The sequence below is a fragment of the Mixophyes fleayi genome, chromosome 1 (assembly GCF_038048845.1).
Source record: "Mixophyes fleayi isolate aMixFle1 chromosome 1, aMixFle1.hap1, whole genome shotgun sequence".
NCBI classification, from domain to species: domain Eukaryota; kingdom Metazoa; phylum Chordata; class Amphibia; order Anura; family Limnodynastidae; genus Mixophyes; species Mixophyes fleayi.
Genome location: NC_134402.1, coordinates 91,609,069 through 91,625,197, shown reverse-complemented (window position 1 = coordinate 91,625,197; position 16,129 = coordinate 91,609,069). Strand labels below are relative to the sequence as shown.

The following is a 16,129-nucleotide window of genomic DNA, read 5'->3' as shown; positions in this document are numbered from 1 at the left end:
CATGGAGTTTGCCGAAAATCCCGACAAAGGGTGCAAATTTATACCTGAACAAACCATATTGCGATGCATGGGCTGCAAATACAAATGATATGTGTGGGGAAACTATTACTAAATAGGTAATTTGGCAACCTTTTAAAAACACACAGTGAAAAATAATACATTCCTTTTTCGATCATTCCAATTCCATATTTGCTTCACCATCTGGACCATTGTGCTACAGTTTCAGACAATTTATTTGCATGTCAATTAACTGAAACATTGTCAAGTTAAAACTGCATGAGCAGAACATTGTAGCCAAGGAAAAAGTGATGCAGTGTAAGTGACTACTTAAAGAACATATTTGGGGCTGTCCAAAAAAAACTGATCTAAGAAGCACATACTGTACAGAAATCAACACGCTATATTGGGCATCGTCCTTGTATGGTATGGTACAAAAATAAAATAAAAACCTGTATCACAGCAAGGAGGAGTCAAGAGCTCCTACCAATCTACAGAAACATTTCAAAACCTTCATCAAAAGGCGAGATGTTCCTTACTTCCCAGAGTATAAATACTTTAATGTTGATCATTCTAATTTTAGTCGATAAGTCATTGTGTGTTCCAGAATCATAAGTGTGAGTGGACTTCCAGAAAAGGAACAGAGGGCCTGAGGCATCCGAGTAGGTGAGCAATACAAGCATTGCTTTGTATCTGTCATCACATTTCACAAATCTTGCTTCTGGGCCATTCCAGTAAGCCTGAGGGAAACATACTTAGCAGGTACTAGTAGAAATCCTCATCTGTGCAGATAACAAAACTGAGAGGACATAAACAGACATCAAAGAAACACTTTTCAGTCCAGGGACAGTAAAGAATGGCCAGTCCCTGTGGAAGAGATAAAGCCTCTGGAAAAGAGACAGGGGCATGATATTGGAAGTAAAGGCAGAACATAGCTAAAGTAAAAAGAATAAACTAGCACAAAGAGGTCAGTATCCAGACTTTGTAAGATTCCTTCCATTGTGTAATGCCAACTTACTGGAGGTTCACCTCACTGCCTAGCTTCTAAAGGCCTCTAGCGGATACACATTCCTCCGGCATTCCTCCCCGGCAAGCTCTTGGATATTTTGAGTTCTAAGCAAACATTGAAACTTTAATGATCTACTTTCAATTGTTAGTATTTCCTGTTTTACCCCCAAACCTTCACAAAAAGCTAGTCTCAACAACATAAAGAGGGCAGATGTCACAGAACAAGTTCACTTTTGTAGCAGTCTAAAAGGTCTCTTTGGCCTGGCAAGTTGTACTACTCTAATGAAAAGGAATTTCTCAGATTGTTTGTGAAGGAGGTTCTCACCTGCGTACATCAGGAGGAATATCACCGATATGATCAGCTCCAGTATCAGGACACTCAGGATGAGGTAGAGATAGACATTGCTGTTACCAAAGGAATCCTGGGCAGAGACGATTAGAAGTACAGCTGCATTGCCTAACAGAAAGGAACAGAGATAATGACAAGATGACCGTTCGAACAATGCTTCTGGGGAAAACAAACCACATAAAATGTAAAACACCATCACAGCACATTACATTTCAGAAAGAAACCAGATTAGCAGAGATATTTTACAAAAATCATGTATATTAATATGCTCTCTATAATAAAAGGTCATTTCACAGCGCGGCACAACGAGGAGATGTAAAAGAAACAAACATTGGTTATAGTACATGAAACAAGAGAAAAAGAGAGTTCTGCTCACAAAAACTAACAATCTAATATGAAAAGGAACTTACACAAGATACACAGGTGGGCAAGTTAAGCAATGGACCGACTATATGTTGACGTATAGGGATGCGAGAATGTTAGGGGTACAGAGTGGACCAGCCATGCAGGTGGTTTTAGAATACAAGACTGCTTAGATCGCCATGGTTTCCTAGTTATAAAAGGGTAGAATTATATAATAGCTTTGCAACAGTTCCCCATAGTTTTGTACCGGATCCACAAACCAGCACCTCTAGAAACATTTTAATTCAGGCTTTTTATAGTTAATAATTTGTGAAGTTATCCAGCACCCTTTATACCACCATGAACAGACAAATGAAGAACACACAGCTATTACCGAACTACAACCACCAGCATGTTCAGCCATCGAGCCATGCTGAGAGTTGACATTTAATAAGTGGAATGATGTTATTAATGATGTTCATTTAGTCTAATTGCTAATGGCCCATAACACAAAGATTGCATGCTAGCAGGCTGACAGGCAGGATGTTAGGAGATGAACAGTGTAGAGAATAGAGGGAGAATATAGAAAAACATTATAAGCTTACAAACGAATAGAGGTTTATTGGAAAAGAATACATAACATTTTAATCTGAAGCACAATAAATAATCCATTTACCAGGCCAGAACAATTGTTTGCATTAAAATTGTATTACACAGATATAAATTCAATTAAAAATTATTGAATGAAAAAATGCGTCATCCATAATACAAAATGCATCCCTACAAGAGGAAGGCATTGTATTCCAGCGATTCCCTGCATACAGTCTGCTCTTACAGTTGTCCGGAGGGAATATGCTGCCTCCTCACTAAAGTTAAATTTGCATTGTCTCCCTGCTCAATAACCAGGTTTTATCTTGCTAATACATGCCTGGTATCTGAAGGCAATGGGATGTCAGGTGCCCACAATACCATCTCTATGCCAGATCTACCATTCACAATATAAGGAAAGGCATTCCACCACCATTTCTAGCACGGGTTAATTTCTACATGGCAGTGATCTGTGTCAACTCCCAGAGCAGGATTAATGCACTTATGAAAGAATGTTAATTATCACACTCAAAGGGTAAAAACATGGTACATAATAAGTCTAGCTGAAAAGGTAAAATACAGAATTAAAAAATCCTTAGCATGCTAAAAATTAGAGGAATTTAAAAAAAAATAAAATAAAAAAAAAAATGTAAAAATGAAAAAATATTTTATTTAGAAATCAGGTATTGGAGAGTTAAAGTCTGCATAACATAGTACATATAAGCGGATATAAATTAGCATCAATGTTAAATGAGGATCCCCACACAAGTGTAAAATCATTAGCCTAGTCAGCATTGGAATCTAAACAGCTATCAGTTTTTTATTTGGCTAGGTGATAAAGATTGCATTTCTAAGCATTAAACATTTTATTTAACTTCTTCATATCTACTAAATACCACTGAAATATAGAAGAGCATGCAACATGTGAGCATATATCGTGCAAAAGCATGAGTAAAGCGTATAACAATGAAAATCTTTACATAGAGTGATATATACAGGTAAGAACTCAAACAAAAAGTGAAGCTTCCCACATTTGGGTGTGTCATAGCCCACAAACACAAACCTCTTAAATCACAAATAACGGTCATATAAAAACATTTTAGGTGGATAATATAGTGCCTAATAAACACTACGTGTAAATATCCTCAATAAAAGAACAAAACAGCAAAAGCGGGTAAGGGGGACAGAGAACTGTCATGGAAACAGGTGGGGAATGTGGGAGTGCAGGAAAAAATAGAGGGCCCAGTCCCTTCCCCCCCCCCCAAAAAAAAAATAAAAGAAAAAAGAAAACATTAAAGAGGAACCAATAGAAAGGTTATAGTGGCACAATGATATACAAGGTAGAGAATTCTTCAGATGGAAGGGAGAGAATTCAAAGATGTATATTTTTCCCCAAGTCTAAAAATCCAAGCCAGGGCCCCCATATAGCACAGTATTATCTACAGAGGATAGGAGATCATCCAGTGTTCTATAAAATTCCAGTCTCCTGAACCTCTCACACAGAGTTGGAAGGGAAACGTCAAATGGACCAGAATCACGGCTTTAGCTGCTGAGTTAAGAGGTTTCAAAAGGGATTTTTTTTTATTAAAACAAGACAAGGGAACATTCATCTTATTAAGTAGCCAGAAACGGGCTATCAGGCCCTCCATCTCATAGGGGGTCTTCAGAGATGGCAATGACCGGATCCCAAAAGTAAATATTAATTTCATATTTTTGTCACGTTCTGGTATTGTACTTGCACACTTGTGTATGCAAAAATAAATCAGAACCACAGAAACGCTGGTATTTGACGGAAAAAAGTTTATAAATAGAAAAATTAAAACCTTTTTTTTTTTTTCTTTCTTTCTAAATTGGAGACACTTTCCTAACAATGAGAATAAATATGTATATGTTTAAATAATTGGTGCCACAGCAACTGTGGTATCCGACTGAAAAAGAGGCATTTGAAAGTCTCGGTAAACTGAAAGACAAATCACCAGCATGGCTTTGTACTTTCCTACCATTAATACATATCTGTCAATACTAACATTTACTGTCCTGTTCTCCAAAAGGGCATATACAGTTTTTTAAGGTGCATGTCCTTGTGATTGTTGCATGAGAGGATTGCAGATCATTGCTTTCCTTCAAGCATATCACAGTTACCATGAATGGAACACACACTGTCATATTTACTATTTTTAACATTTGCTAAACCGACAAGGTATATTTCTACAATCTATAGTTGCACCCACTGGGGTGTTTTAGTGAAAAAAACAGGTATTTGAATGTCTGGGTGAGCTAAAAGCAAAAGTACATAAAGAGAAGAAAAAAAAAATGCTGTTCCAATTAGCAGAATATAAAATACAGCTACAAAGTTATTCATTGCAATATACATATAAAAAACCAGCAGTATATGCAGGCACCAATATATGTCAGTGTATCAGTGATAATGGGCCTCATTCATTAAAAGAAATTTAAGCAAAAGCAAGTAAGGCAAAAAACCATGTTGCATTGGAGGGGAGGTAAATTTAATATGTGATGGCAGATTTATATTTGGGGTAGGGCATGTCCTAGATCAACTTTAAATTTCAGTCTACAAATAAGCTATCAAGTATTGATGTGCTACATGAAAAAAAACTGCCAGTATTTTCCTTATGTGCAAAATAATGAACTAATTTGCACCCCTTGCATTGTGATATGGTTTTGTCCAAAAACATATTTTTTGTTTAACTTTCCTTAATGAATCAGGCCAACTGGTATTGCTGTGCAGAAATCTCAATACTCACTTAGGGGACAGAGAGGATTCCTTTCAGGCAGAAGTATGAAACATGCTACATGCTTTAATAAAGTTAAGGTCATGTGATGGTGACTATTGTACTATGATTGGATATTTATCTTTTTCTTAACAGTAACTCTATAAAGGGTGTTTTATGTCTGCTAATACTCATTTAAACCTGGGCCATACACGGCTATCATTTGACCACATCTACCATCCATCTCATCAACACCTCCTGGTTTACAATTTGCAGAAAGTTCGAATAAATACAGACTAATTAGCAATCCAAATCATAGTGTGATTTTGTTTTTTTAAACTGGAAATATAAACAGTTTCTTATGTGAATAAATTGAATTAGATTTCCTTAAAGTTGAGGAATATACTGTAAGCTATTAATATAAACTGTTGAATGAATGTTTACTTAAATCCCAGCAAAATCTCAGAAAGTCATTTAAAAAGGCAAAATATTATATTTTTTTTTTTTACAGAAATGACAGGAGTAGCTCGCACTTGTCGACTTTTTGATGTTCGCCTGTGGCCGGAGGTGGACAGGGCTGGGTGAATCGTATCATTTTTTTTACCCCAGTGACAATTCCCTGAGAATCGTGTCATGGCGGCTCTAATCCTGCCCACATCACTAGGAAGTGGGCAGATGCCCTACTCTCCTGGGAGACCTACCTGGAATACAGGAGTCTCCCAAATATTCCAGGAGAGGTGGCAAACATGGAGCAGCTGTGATATTATCCACAAGCGTGGTCCAATGTTATGAGGATTGTGTGATTCATGCTTAGCCTTACTTTACCATAAAATACATGTGCAGCAAATACCACTGTGGGGGTCCCAAGAAGTTATAGGGTTATAGAAGACACACTGAGGGGTATATTTACTAAACTGCGGGTTTAAAAAAGTGGAGATGTTGCCTATAGCAACCAATCAGATTCGAGGTTTCATTTATTTAGTGCTTTCTACAAAATGAAACCTAGAATCTGATTGGTTGCTATAGGCAACATCTCCACTTTTTCAAACCCGCCGTTTAGTAAATCTAGCCCTGAGAGTGTAAGATTAAAGTGGACAAACCCGGATTATTATTTTTTTATATATAGAAGAAAGCCAGAGACACTGAACTCTTTTGGTGGATTGAAAAACTCTATAAACGCCAGTGCTGGTCTGTACTATCCTATGAGCATGAATATATATATATCTCATCTCGCACAATTTACAGATACGCACAGGTATTTATACTAGTGCGAGGAGAAATCCTAAGGTTTGAACTTGCCTGGAAACAAATAACTACACTGCACAAAGTAATCACAATCTGCTGTAACGATCTGCTGGGAAGATTGCACCAGATTGGGGTTTAGGACCGCAGTGACAGATGAGAGGAGTAATATTGTAAGACTTCTCATTTAAAACTCAGTAAGGCTAGATGCAAATGTAACATTCCAGTGTATCAGACAAATATCCAAATTTGAACAGAGAAACATTCCTTCCAATGAATTCACCCACATACAGACACAGTCAAAATAAAAACGCAGGATTAATCACATAGAGCCTCTGGATTTTCTTCACATGACACCTCTGTCTAACAAATGTAAATAAACAAAGGTAATAAACATACAAAAAAAACAACTCCCAGAATATACTGAACGATTGCAGCTCATATCATGGTAATTCAAAACACATTTCTTTACTTTTACATATACACTAACATTCCTAAGGAAAACAGACCAGTAACTGCGAGAGAAAAGTAGTTGAACATGCCGGGTAATCGAACATGATACACCCCTTCCCCAATAAACTAAACAAGCATGTTACTCAATTCACTGTACAAATTATCTTAATATATTTGGTATAAAGTGCAAAAAAAAAAAAAATTCCCACTACTTCAGCTCCCTGGTTCCACAGCACTTTTGCTCACCGGTCAATCACTGTACTAAAAATGAGGTTTCTATACCTGTAGAGAAGATCTCTGACCAAGCATAAAATATGCTGTAATACCCTCCCCTCCACCGAAAGTAGCAGAACAGCTTTGGCCCAGCATCCCTACACTAGGTACTAGAGGTCATGGCTTTTTGCACAATTTCCGGTCAGTGCTCGTCACACCAACCAATCAAAGTTCCAGCGCTAGTCTGTTAGTCGTGTGGGGTATTCTATGCTTAAGTGCAGCTGACATAAATGAAAATAAAGTTTGCCATAAGTAAATGAATAAAACAATAAAATATTTGTTGCATTTAATCAAAATCACTGAAGCTTTAAAGGATGTGAATTTAATAAAACCCCATTCATACTGCATGAAAAACCCAGGTTTTTGCCGGGGTAAGCCCAGACGACCCGAGTTTAGGCGCAGTATGAATGGTGTTAGTGAAAAATCCTGGGTTATAGACCCAGGACTTTTGGTGGGGTAATTCCCGTTTCGACCCGGGTTGCCTGCTGTACGAATGGTGAGACCCGGGTTTTTCAACACAATTATAAAGTTTAAAAAAAAACAAAAAAAAAACCACACATCACAAGAGGAGCCAATCAGAGCTCCTCTTGTGATGTTGCCATGGAGACCCCGGGCAGACCAGTGTTTAGTATGAACAGGGTCTACCCGGGAATTTCTCACCGTGGGAGCCTCTGTCCCCCGGCAATATCCCGGGTTTATATGATCGGGATATTGCCGGGGCGGCAGTATGAAAGCGGCATAAGTGGCTTCTATTTTAAAGGTCACTAAACCTAAACTACTACTACAACTACTAAGTTGCCTAATATAAGAACTCCTAATAACATAGAAATGTATGTATATGTTAGAGCTCACATACAACGAGATAACTTATTACTTTTATTGCATAACTGAACACCATGATTTGGTCAACAATTTGGATAACTTGGTTCTCTCGCTTATTTTATCCATGCGAAAAATCTAAATGTTTCACTTGCAAAAATGCATTTGACGCTATACAAAAGGACAGTAAAATACAGATTTCATCCCTCTGCCAAGCTCTCCCCAAGTGTAAACTCCTGTGCAAAGCTCTCTACTGTACTCCACCCACGTATTAACCCCTCACCTGTGCCCTTCCCCCTCTACTGTGATGTCTACGGCTCTCTTCCTCTAATCTCCTTTTCCACATGTGTTAATCCCCTCTGCTGTACAATTTTGTTTTAATAACTATGTAATGGACATAGATCAACAACCCAAAAAATAAAAGGTAATTTACTTAAAAAGGTTTTCTCTGTTGCTCCAGGCTTGTATCAAAGTTCAAGGATTGCACAGTGGTCATTCAGCTTCTACTCCAATAAGGACATTATCTGTGGTGTTAATATGTTCTTCCCATGTTTGCATGAGTTTACTCCAGGGGCTCTGGTTTCCTCCCACTGTCCAAAACCATACGGTCAGGACAATGTCGGGGAGTGTGTTTGTGTGAGGGTGCGCATAGCTATAGATTTGGCACAACAGTGATTTTGCCCCTCGTATACATAGGCACACACCCACATTTCAGTTTTGGGAACTGTCAAATCAATTTGTGGGACCTACTGTTAGTGTGCATGGTGTAAAGAGAGAAACCGTCTCACCATTAATCATAATCTTTATGAGCGGAGGTGCCCATGGTGGAATGTATGGAAGAAGAATGGGAGGAGACAGCAGAAAGCACAATAGCAGGGGAGAGAAGAGTAGACAGCAAAGAGCACACCAGAGGGTTAAACACAGGAGAGAGTTGAGCAAAAACATCATAGCAAGGTTTTATCCTATGAAGAGAACCCAGCAGATGAGTAACAGGTGATGTAGAAAAGAGCAAACTGAACAGGTTAAGTGGTCCTTTAAATGACAAGGAGATAAAACATTGAACAAAATGGAGGCTCGCTTACATTCCATGGTCCGTTCACAGACTCCACTCGCTCCACCTGAATAGGAAGTTCATGGATGGGGGGCATCAAAACCGGCTTACTTTGTTTCACTTAGGCGGAGCAGGAGGTGTTAGAGCAAGTGTAGACCCAGGAGGATGCGACTAACAGAGCCGTCATGGTAAGTGACTTTTATTTATCTCAAACTCCACCCAAAACCAATACATTACCTTTGTTGTATCAAAGCAGGGATCTGTTCGTCTGATCCATGTGAGCGAATCAGACTGACCACTTGTGTGACATCATGTATTTTATATTCCAGTAAATGAAATAAAATAAGTACAACTAGGTATTAGGAGCATTTTGTAACAAACATTTCTACAACAGGAGGTGTCCAAGAGATACCGATATGCCATATGTTGCCCTAAAAGACCACAGTGGCCCTTATATTAGCAGTAAATATCTACAGTAGAGTTTTATGACATTTTTATTATATGATGATAGGAAAGAAACCTCAACACGCATTTATATAGCAAACCTCAGCAATGGAATGTCCTCAAAATATTTGCATTATGTAAGGTTGCCTTGGTTTCTGTATTTCCAGAGTTCTGCAGCTATAGCACAGTTTCAAAGGAAACAGTTTTAGCTCTTCTAAAGCTGCACTATTATCTACTATAAAATGTTACCAACTTGCTCCTCCTTTTAGCTCCATATCAGTGTTTCCAGTGTTCTATACTAGTAATAGAAATGGGCCTAGGGCTGAAGGGAGAATAAGATTAACAAGCACAACTATTAAGCATATGACAGTCATTTCGGCCAGTGCTTGGTCTCTCTAGTGCCACTGTCCCACTCTCTATCAGTCAAACTCTCTAAACATCCAAAAAATAGTGAAAGGAAAAAAGGGCGCTTCTTTAAATTAATGAAATGTGTACAAGTGTATAAAATCATTTGAAACGGCAGCCAAGGACAAATAGGACCAATGTGCAAGTGCAAATAAAAGAAAAATGTTGTCCGGCGCTCAGAAACAAACAGAATTTAAAAATCACTGTGGCAGCATAAACACAAAGGAGAATTCTGTGCACAATATAGCTATATTGGGGTTAAGCTCACCTGCCGGACATCAAGGCATCTCCTGTAGGTGAGATGACAACATTATTCTCTCTAAACATCCGACTGGCCCAGTTCACTGGTGCACCAGCACTAGGGAGTTGGGCCAGACAGATCAGGCCTATCTTCCTCACATTAGTATACAGGGTGTGCTACAGAACAGACTCTCTCCCAGATGGATGGCGAACATTTTCACACAGAAAATTCCTATTAGAACACATGGCAGTATAAATAAACAACATATGCTAACCTGGTGACAGGTGTTATTACAAATATGATAACCCAGGAATTATATTGGTCACATAGCACCACCTTGTGGCTGCAAGTGAAACTATTATCTTAACAACTGAAAACACATTAAAAGCCACTTTCAACTAAACAAACACTTTCACAAAAACAATAACACGTTCTATTAAATTAGATTTGTGGAACCTTTATGTGAGTCACTAAGAATACATTTGAATGTCAATATTACCATGTTATATTACAGGATAATAATACAATCATTCCTTTAATAAAATCCTCTATATTACCATGAATATTATTTTATATATACACTAACTTATAATATTGAATCAGAAATAGGTTTAGAACGTTACAATACAGAATACATGTTAAACTATACATATCCCTACTACTCTATCAGTATTTTAAATGTGCACCAAAGCCAATGTATTTATTTTTAAAATTATCAAATATTTAGTATTTTTATAATATAACTAAACCAAAACATTACAACAACAAACCCTATATTTTTTCATGCATACCTTTCCTCCCTGTTAGAACAACAATGAACTACCAAAATAACTACACAGTAAACCATTACCTGACAGTGGTGCAATGTTGACCAATCCTCACGATTTTACGGCATTACCATACTAGAAAAAGTGGCACTAAAATTCAAACACGGGGCGGATTTAATTCAGCATAAAGTGAGGCAGGACCCTCAGCAGGTGCTGCCGCTGGGCGCCATGACTAGCAGACAAAACCAAGTAACACCCCATTCTATCTAAAGTGGATTCTGTTATACTTATTGTTTAGATAAAGCATGGACTATACCATATCACCCTGAGAACCATACACAAATATTCCCACTCTAGGCCTTACAAACGTCTATAGAAGCTGCACCACCTGAAACTAAGCCTTAATGACAGGTTATGGATATGGTTAATATGCTGCATAACTGCATAAATCCAGTCTGCTTCAGATTAATAAAAGTGACAGAGATATTTGTATTGCATTGCATAGCAAAGACTTTAAAAAGGATCTTAATGTCACAATTTCAAATTGAAATGGGTTTATATAAAGACTTCATATTGAGCCTAAGTTTTGATTGAACCACTTAATGGTTAATCCAATAACATGTAGGATTTGAACCACTTAATGGTTAATCCAATAACATGTAGGATTTTCTGATTCAGTGTTAGAGTATTATGCAATAACTACTCTGCTTCCCATCCAGATGGAACCAGTCAATTGTATCAAGAAATCAATTAAGTTCCACAAAGGTATATTTTTCACTAGATAAAAATAAATTGGTAGAATATGAAGAACAAAAGATCCCAGAGGACCCAAAGTTGAGTACTAGCTATAACTGGGCAATCAGATCTAGAAAGGAAAGCTATTCTCTCCAAAATAGCACTTGCCTAATGTAACAATTTCTTATGCGCCTTATAGTAGAGTAGAAAAGTGAGCTGCCACTGTTGAGAGTAACTCCATCAACCTGCTTAATAGAGTTAAAAAAAATAATTCACCTCAATGAGCACTACACATTATCACCACCTAAAATAGTGTCATCGAAAGTGCACGATAAACCCGATGAATCTTTTACGTTATTTAATTCAATCAGAGCCTCCAAAGAATGAAAAAGAAGAAAACAAAAATACATAAAGTGTAGTATATTGATACAATAAAACTTGAACATAAAGCCAAACGTGATTAGTTAAACACCATCATATATTATGTGCAGATTAACCACAAGCACAAACAGTGGACAATGAGTATTGAGTGAGCCTCCAATAAATTAGGGAAATATTGAACACCAAGGGGTATATTTACTAAACTGTGAATTTGAAAAAGTGGAGATGTTGCCTATAGCAACCAATCAGATTCTAGCTGTCATTTTGTAGAATGTACTAAATAAATGATAACTAGAATCTGATTGGTTGCTATAGGCAACATATCCACTTTTTTAAACCTGCAGTATAGTAAATATACCCCCAAATGTGTAAAGATCTTCTTAGAAGTTCACCCTCATGTGAATGTGCTTACTTGATCACAAATAGGGCAGACATATATAAATATATTTCCAAATCAAATCCTATTGGAGGATGAAGACTTTACCGCCATCTTCTATCAATCCTCAGAAAAAATTGGGGGGCAAAGAAAGAAAGGAGAAATACATAGTGCATTATCTCATTTTTATTTGTAAACAAACTATCTAAAAATAGATAACAAGTATAGACAGGTGTAACACTTTCCAATAAAGATAATAGTCTATCTGTATACCAGAAACATAAGACGCAAATGTTTTTCAGCAATATCTTACGGGGCCCCAGGGATGTGCAGATGGAACGGGACTAGCAGAAGTCTAGTGTCCTTTATGGGAAGCCGCCGATGCGTTTCAACCATTAGGTCTTTTTCAAGGCAATGACATTCCTTTAGAATATTGCTACACATTTGGTGTTCAATATAGCCATAATTATTGGAGGCTCACTCAATACTCATTGTCCACTGTTTGTGCTCGTGGTTCATCTGCACATTATATATGATGCTGTTCCACTAATCACGTTTGGCTTTATGTTCAAGTTTTATTGTATCAATATACTACACTTTATGTATTTTTGCTTCTTTCATTCTTTGGAGGTTCTGATTGAATTAAATAAAGTAGACGATTCATCAAGTTTATCATGGACTTTCGATGACACAATATTCATTTATTTTATGTGGTGATAATGTGTAGCGCTCACTGAGGTGAATTATTTTTTGATATTTGCATATTCAACTGTGGGGTAAGGTGACAGCCTACAAAGTCATCAAGGGCTATCACACTAAGTGGAGCGCTCGTTTGTATATTTCTATTTCGCTTAATAGGGTAGTTCACATTCTCCAACTCCAGGGCTTGTACCCCAGGCATCGACTCCTGGCAGATTTGCACGAGGGTACATCAGTACTGTGAAATTAAATATATGCTCCATAGATTGCTTTTTTTTTAAGCATCCTATATTAGGATATATTCAATCCCATATTTAATCACAGAATGTAAGTTCTTCTGTCAATATTGGATAGCAGACCAGACAATGGCAATATCAAGAACCATCAGCCAGGCAGGATTAAGTCCTCACACTTTAAGGGAGGAGGTGGTCAGATGTGCCTCTTGCCAAGTATTCCACAGCAGCAAGCCAGGGTAACACTTCATGGGAGGCTGAGGACAAGGCCAAAGTCTATTCAGGACAAGCTCTCCGCATCCAAACATCTTGTGAAGAAATGCACATTACACCAATCTGCACATGTACATTAGCGGGGGAAACCATAACAAACAAATTACGTACAACAACAGGGAACAGTGGGTTAAGATGACCGTACTCAAATCTAAGAGGTGTGAATGAAAAAAGGATACACAATGTTATGGAATAACAATTGTTGCTGCTGGGGAGAAAACTGTGTGTCTATTGTAAGGCAGATACATTATAAGCCACCATTATTAAAGCAGCCTTTGTTGATTGGCATAGTTGTGCAGGCACAGGCCGGTGTGGTTGGAATAAGGAGACAACAGTAGGTGGAGACATGACAAATGACTCATTGTAGAAATCTTTAGACAATCAGTTGCTAGGAACCATGACCGTCCTTCAACATTTACGTTATCCAAACTTTTTTCTTGTTCTGGTTCTGGATAAGGCTTTAGCTTTTGTGCCGATTGGGCATTCTTATGGTTATCTGTCAATGCTACTATCAAGGAGGCTACAGAGGTCACCAGTGCAAGAACATAAATGGGAACAGCAGTTGAACTCACTGGGTCTAACAGCTGTATTGCGATAGTATTCCAGTAGATCTCTGAACCATCCCGTCCTTGCTGCAACGACTGCCTTCACAAACCTTTAACTGTGAGAAGATAATTATGTGGGAGGTGGAGAACATAGCTGATCTAAATTGCAGCCATCTCTAACGGCCATATCCTATACAGCGTTTAAAACCCTCCACTACAACATCCGGAGCCAACGGCAAGGAACAAAGTTTACCAATTATATATATATATATATATATACACACTGTATATATGTACAAATATAAGACTACCGGCTATACCATAAGAAATAAATACAATGCAAGGCCCATAAAATCAGTGCTGACATAGAGCCCTTCTATCAGAGATTGTGACACCATGAGAATTGTAATATGTGGTATGGAAACCTCTTTGAAACAATACCTTTTGAAGGGATAACATTGTTTTCAACAGACTCATCTGGAGCAAAATAGAAGGAATATGGGGGATATATCTTTTGGCAAATTCAAACACGAGATCATGATTAGATTTATAGTTAAGGCCACAGACTTAAGTTAACAAACAGATCAAAGTCCAGACACCTGCAAAGGGAATCAAGATGATCCCAGGGAGATCTTACATGAGGGGAAGGGGGTAGAAAAACACACACACAAAAATATAACACAAACAAACCCTAGAAAAACTTCAAATGAGATGTATGGCATCCTACAGCAAAATATTCTATAACTTATCCTATTGATTTTTTTTGCATTTTTTTTTTTTTCTTTTTTAAAGAGGACAGTGACTCATATGCTGTATACACACAGTTTATATACAGTACCTGTAGATTGTATCGTTAGAGGAAGTGTCGTGAGATGCCTGCTGGATCGGTACAGGTTAAGGTAGCCTTGGTTCCTCACTTTACAATGCTGGTGCTGGACAAAACGCTCATTGAGCACATGAAGCAACCACAGAATGACTTTAGAAATGACGACTGTGGTGGACAGATTAAGCGGTGTGGTGTATTTCTGGCATGTATCCTCTTCATCATTGAATAAGCAAAAATAACCAGAGAGGGATGTCAGAGCTACAAACACCACCTGGAGAAACAAGTTAGATATATTGTGAGGTTAATTTCCTTTTAAAAACAACCGTTCAATAACGTAAATATCAGCTATTTACACAGAACAACAACATATACCTTATATTATTACTTACGCTGCTGTTATTTCCAAGACTTGTTTTAAGTCAGTCCAGGGGGTAAATTTATCAAGCTGCAAGTTTAAAAAAGTGGAGATGTTGCCTATAGCAACCAGACTCTAGTTTTTCATTTATTTAGTACATTCTACAAAATGGCAGCTAGAAACTGATCGGTTGCTATAGGCAACATCTCCACTTCTTCAAACCCGCAGCTTGATAAAATTTATTACAAATATATTATCAATTCTTTACAGAGCGTCTACATACCATGCCACACTATACAATCACAGAATGTTTATTTTACTCAAATCGTGGGGCGCTATGTTTGCTCCAACATTCCAAAAACAAAGTACAGATGGGGAGAATATAGAATTAGCACCCTGGCTGGAATTACATCCAGACCCTAGTGCTACAAGGCAACAATGGTACAACCAACCAACCATTTCTTAGGTTTATGTCTGTGACATGTGATCAATGTTGTCAAGTAGACAGTATACGGGGCAAAGTATAAGCAAAAATGGATACCTAGCACATGGTCTTACTTTCAGTATCTTCAGATTACTTTTCATTTATAAATACACCACAAATAAAAAATGTAAATAAAATAAATAAACAAATAAATAAAATGCACTTAGAGGTTGTTCCCACTTGCACAGTTCATGTGATGTAGAAATAAGTTGACCATAGTTATCTTTGACCTCAATAACATTTACTGGAAAAGTTCCTACCTACCCATATGAGAAGCAGCACGTAACAAACCAATTGTTTGCAAATTGGAAAAAATTTTAATGCGGTGAATTATACAATTGATATATTTTTATCTCTGCAATTCATACTACAGGACAATTATCATTACATTTTTAACTTAATCATTTTTTAATGCTTTTCTTTTGAATATGCTGCTGAAATTAATATAAAATAATTTTAAAAAAAAGAAAGAAAAAAATATATGTTTTCTTGTGGTAGCAATCTTCTGGTC

At 37.4% G+C, this 16,129-nt stretch overlaps 1 protein-coding gene across 1 annotated transcript in view; it reads right to left on the bottom strand.

Moving 5' to 3' along the window:
* The window catches only part of TMEM192 (transmembrane protein 192), a 55,015-nt gene that overhangs the window by 23,221 nt on the left and 15,665 nt on the right, over window positions 1-16,129 (bottom strand). The window contains exons 3-4 of the mRNA XM_075197999.1: window positions 14,792-15,050; window positions 1,331-1,462 (exon numbers count right to left, since the gene is read on the bottom strand). Of these exons, the coding sequence (XP_075054100.1) occupies window positions 1,331-1,462; window positions 14,792-15,050 (391 nt within the window). The remainder of the gene's footprint in view (window positions 1-1,330; window positions 1,463-14,791; window positions 15,051-16,129) is intronic.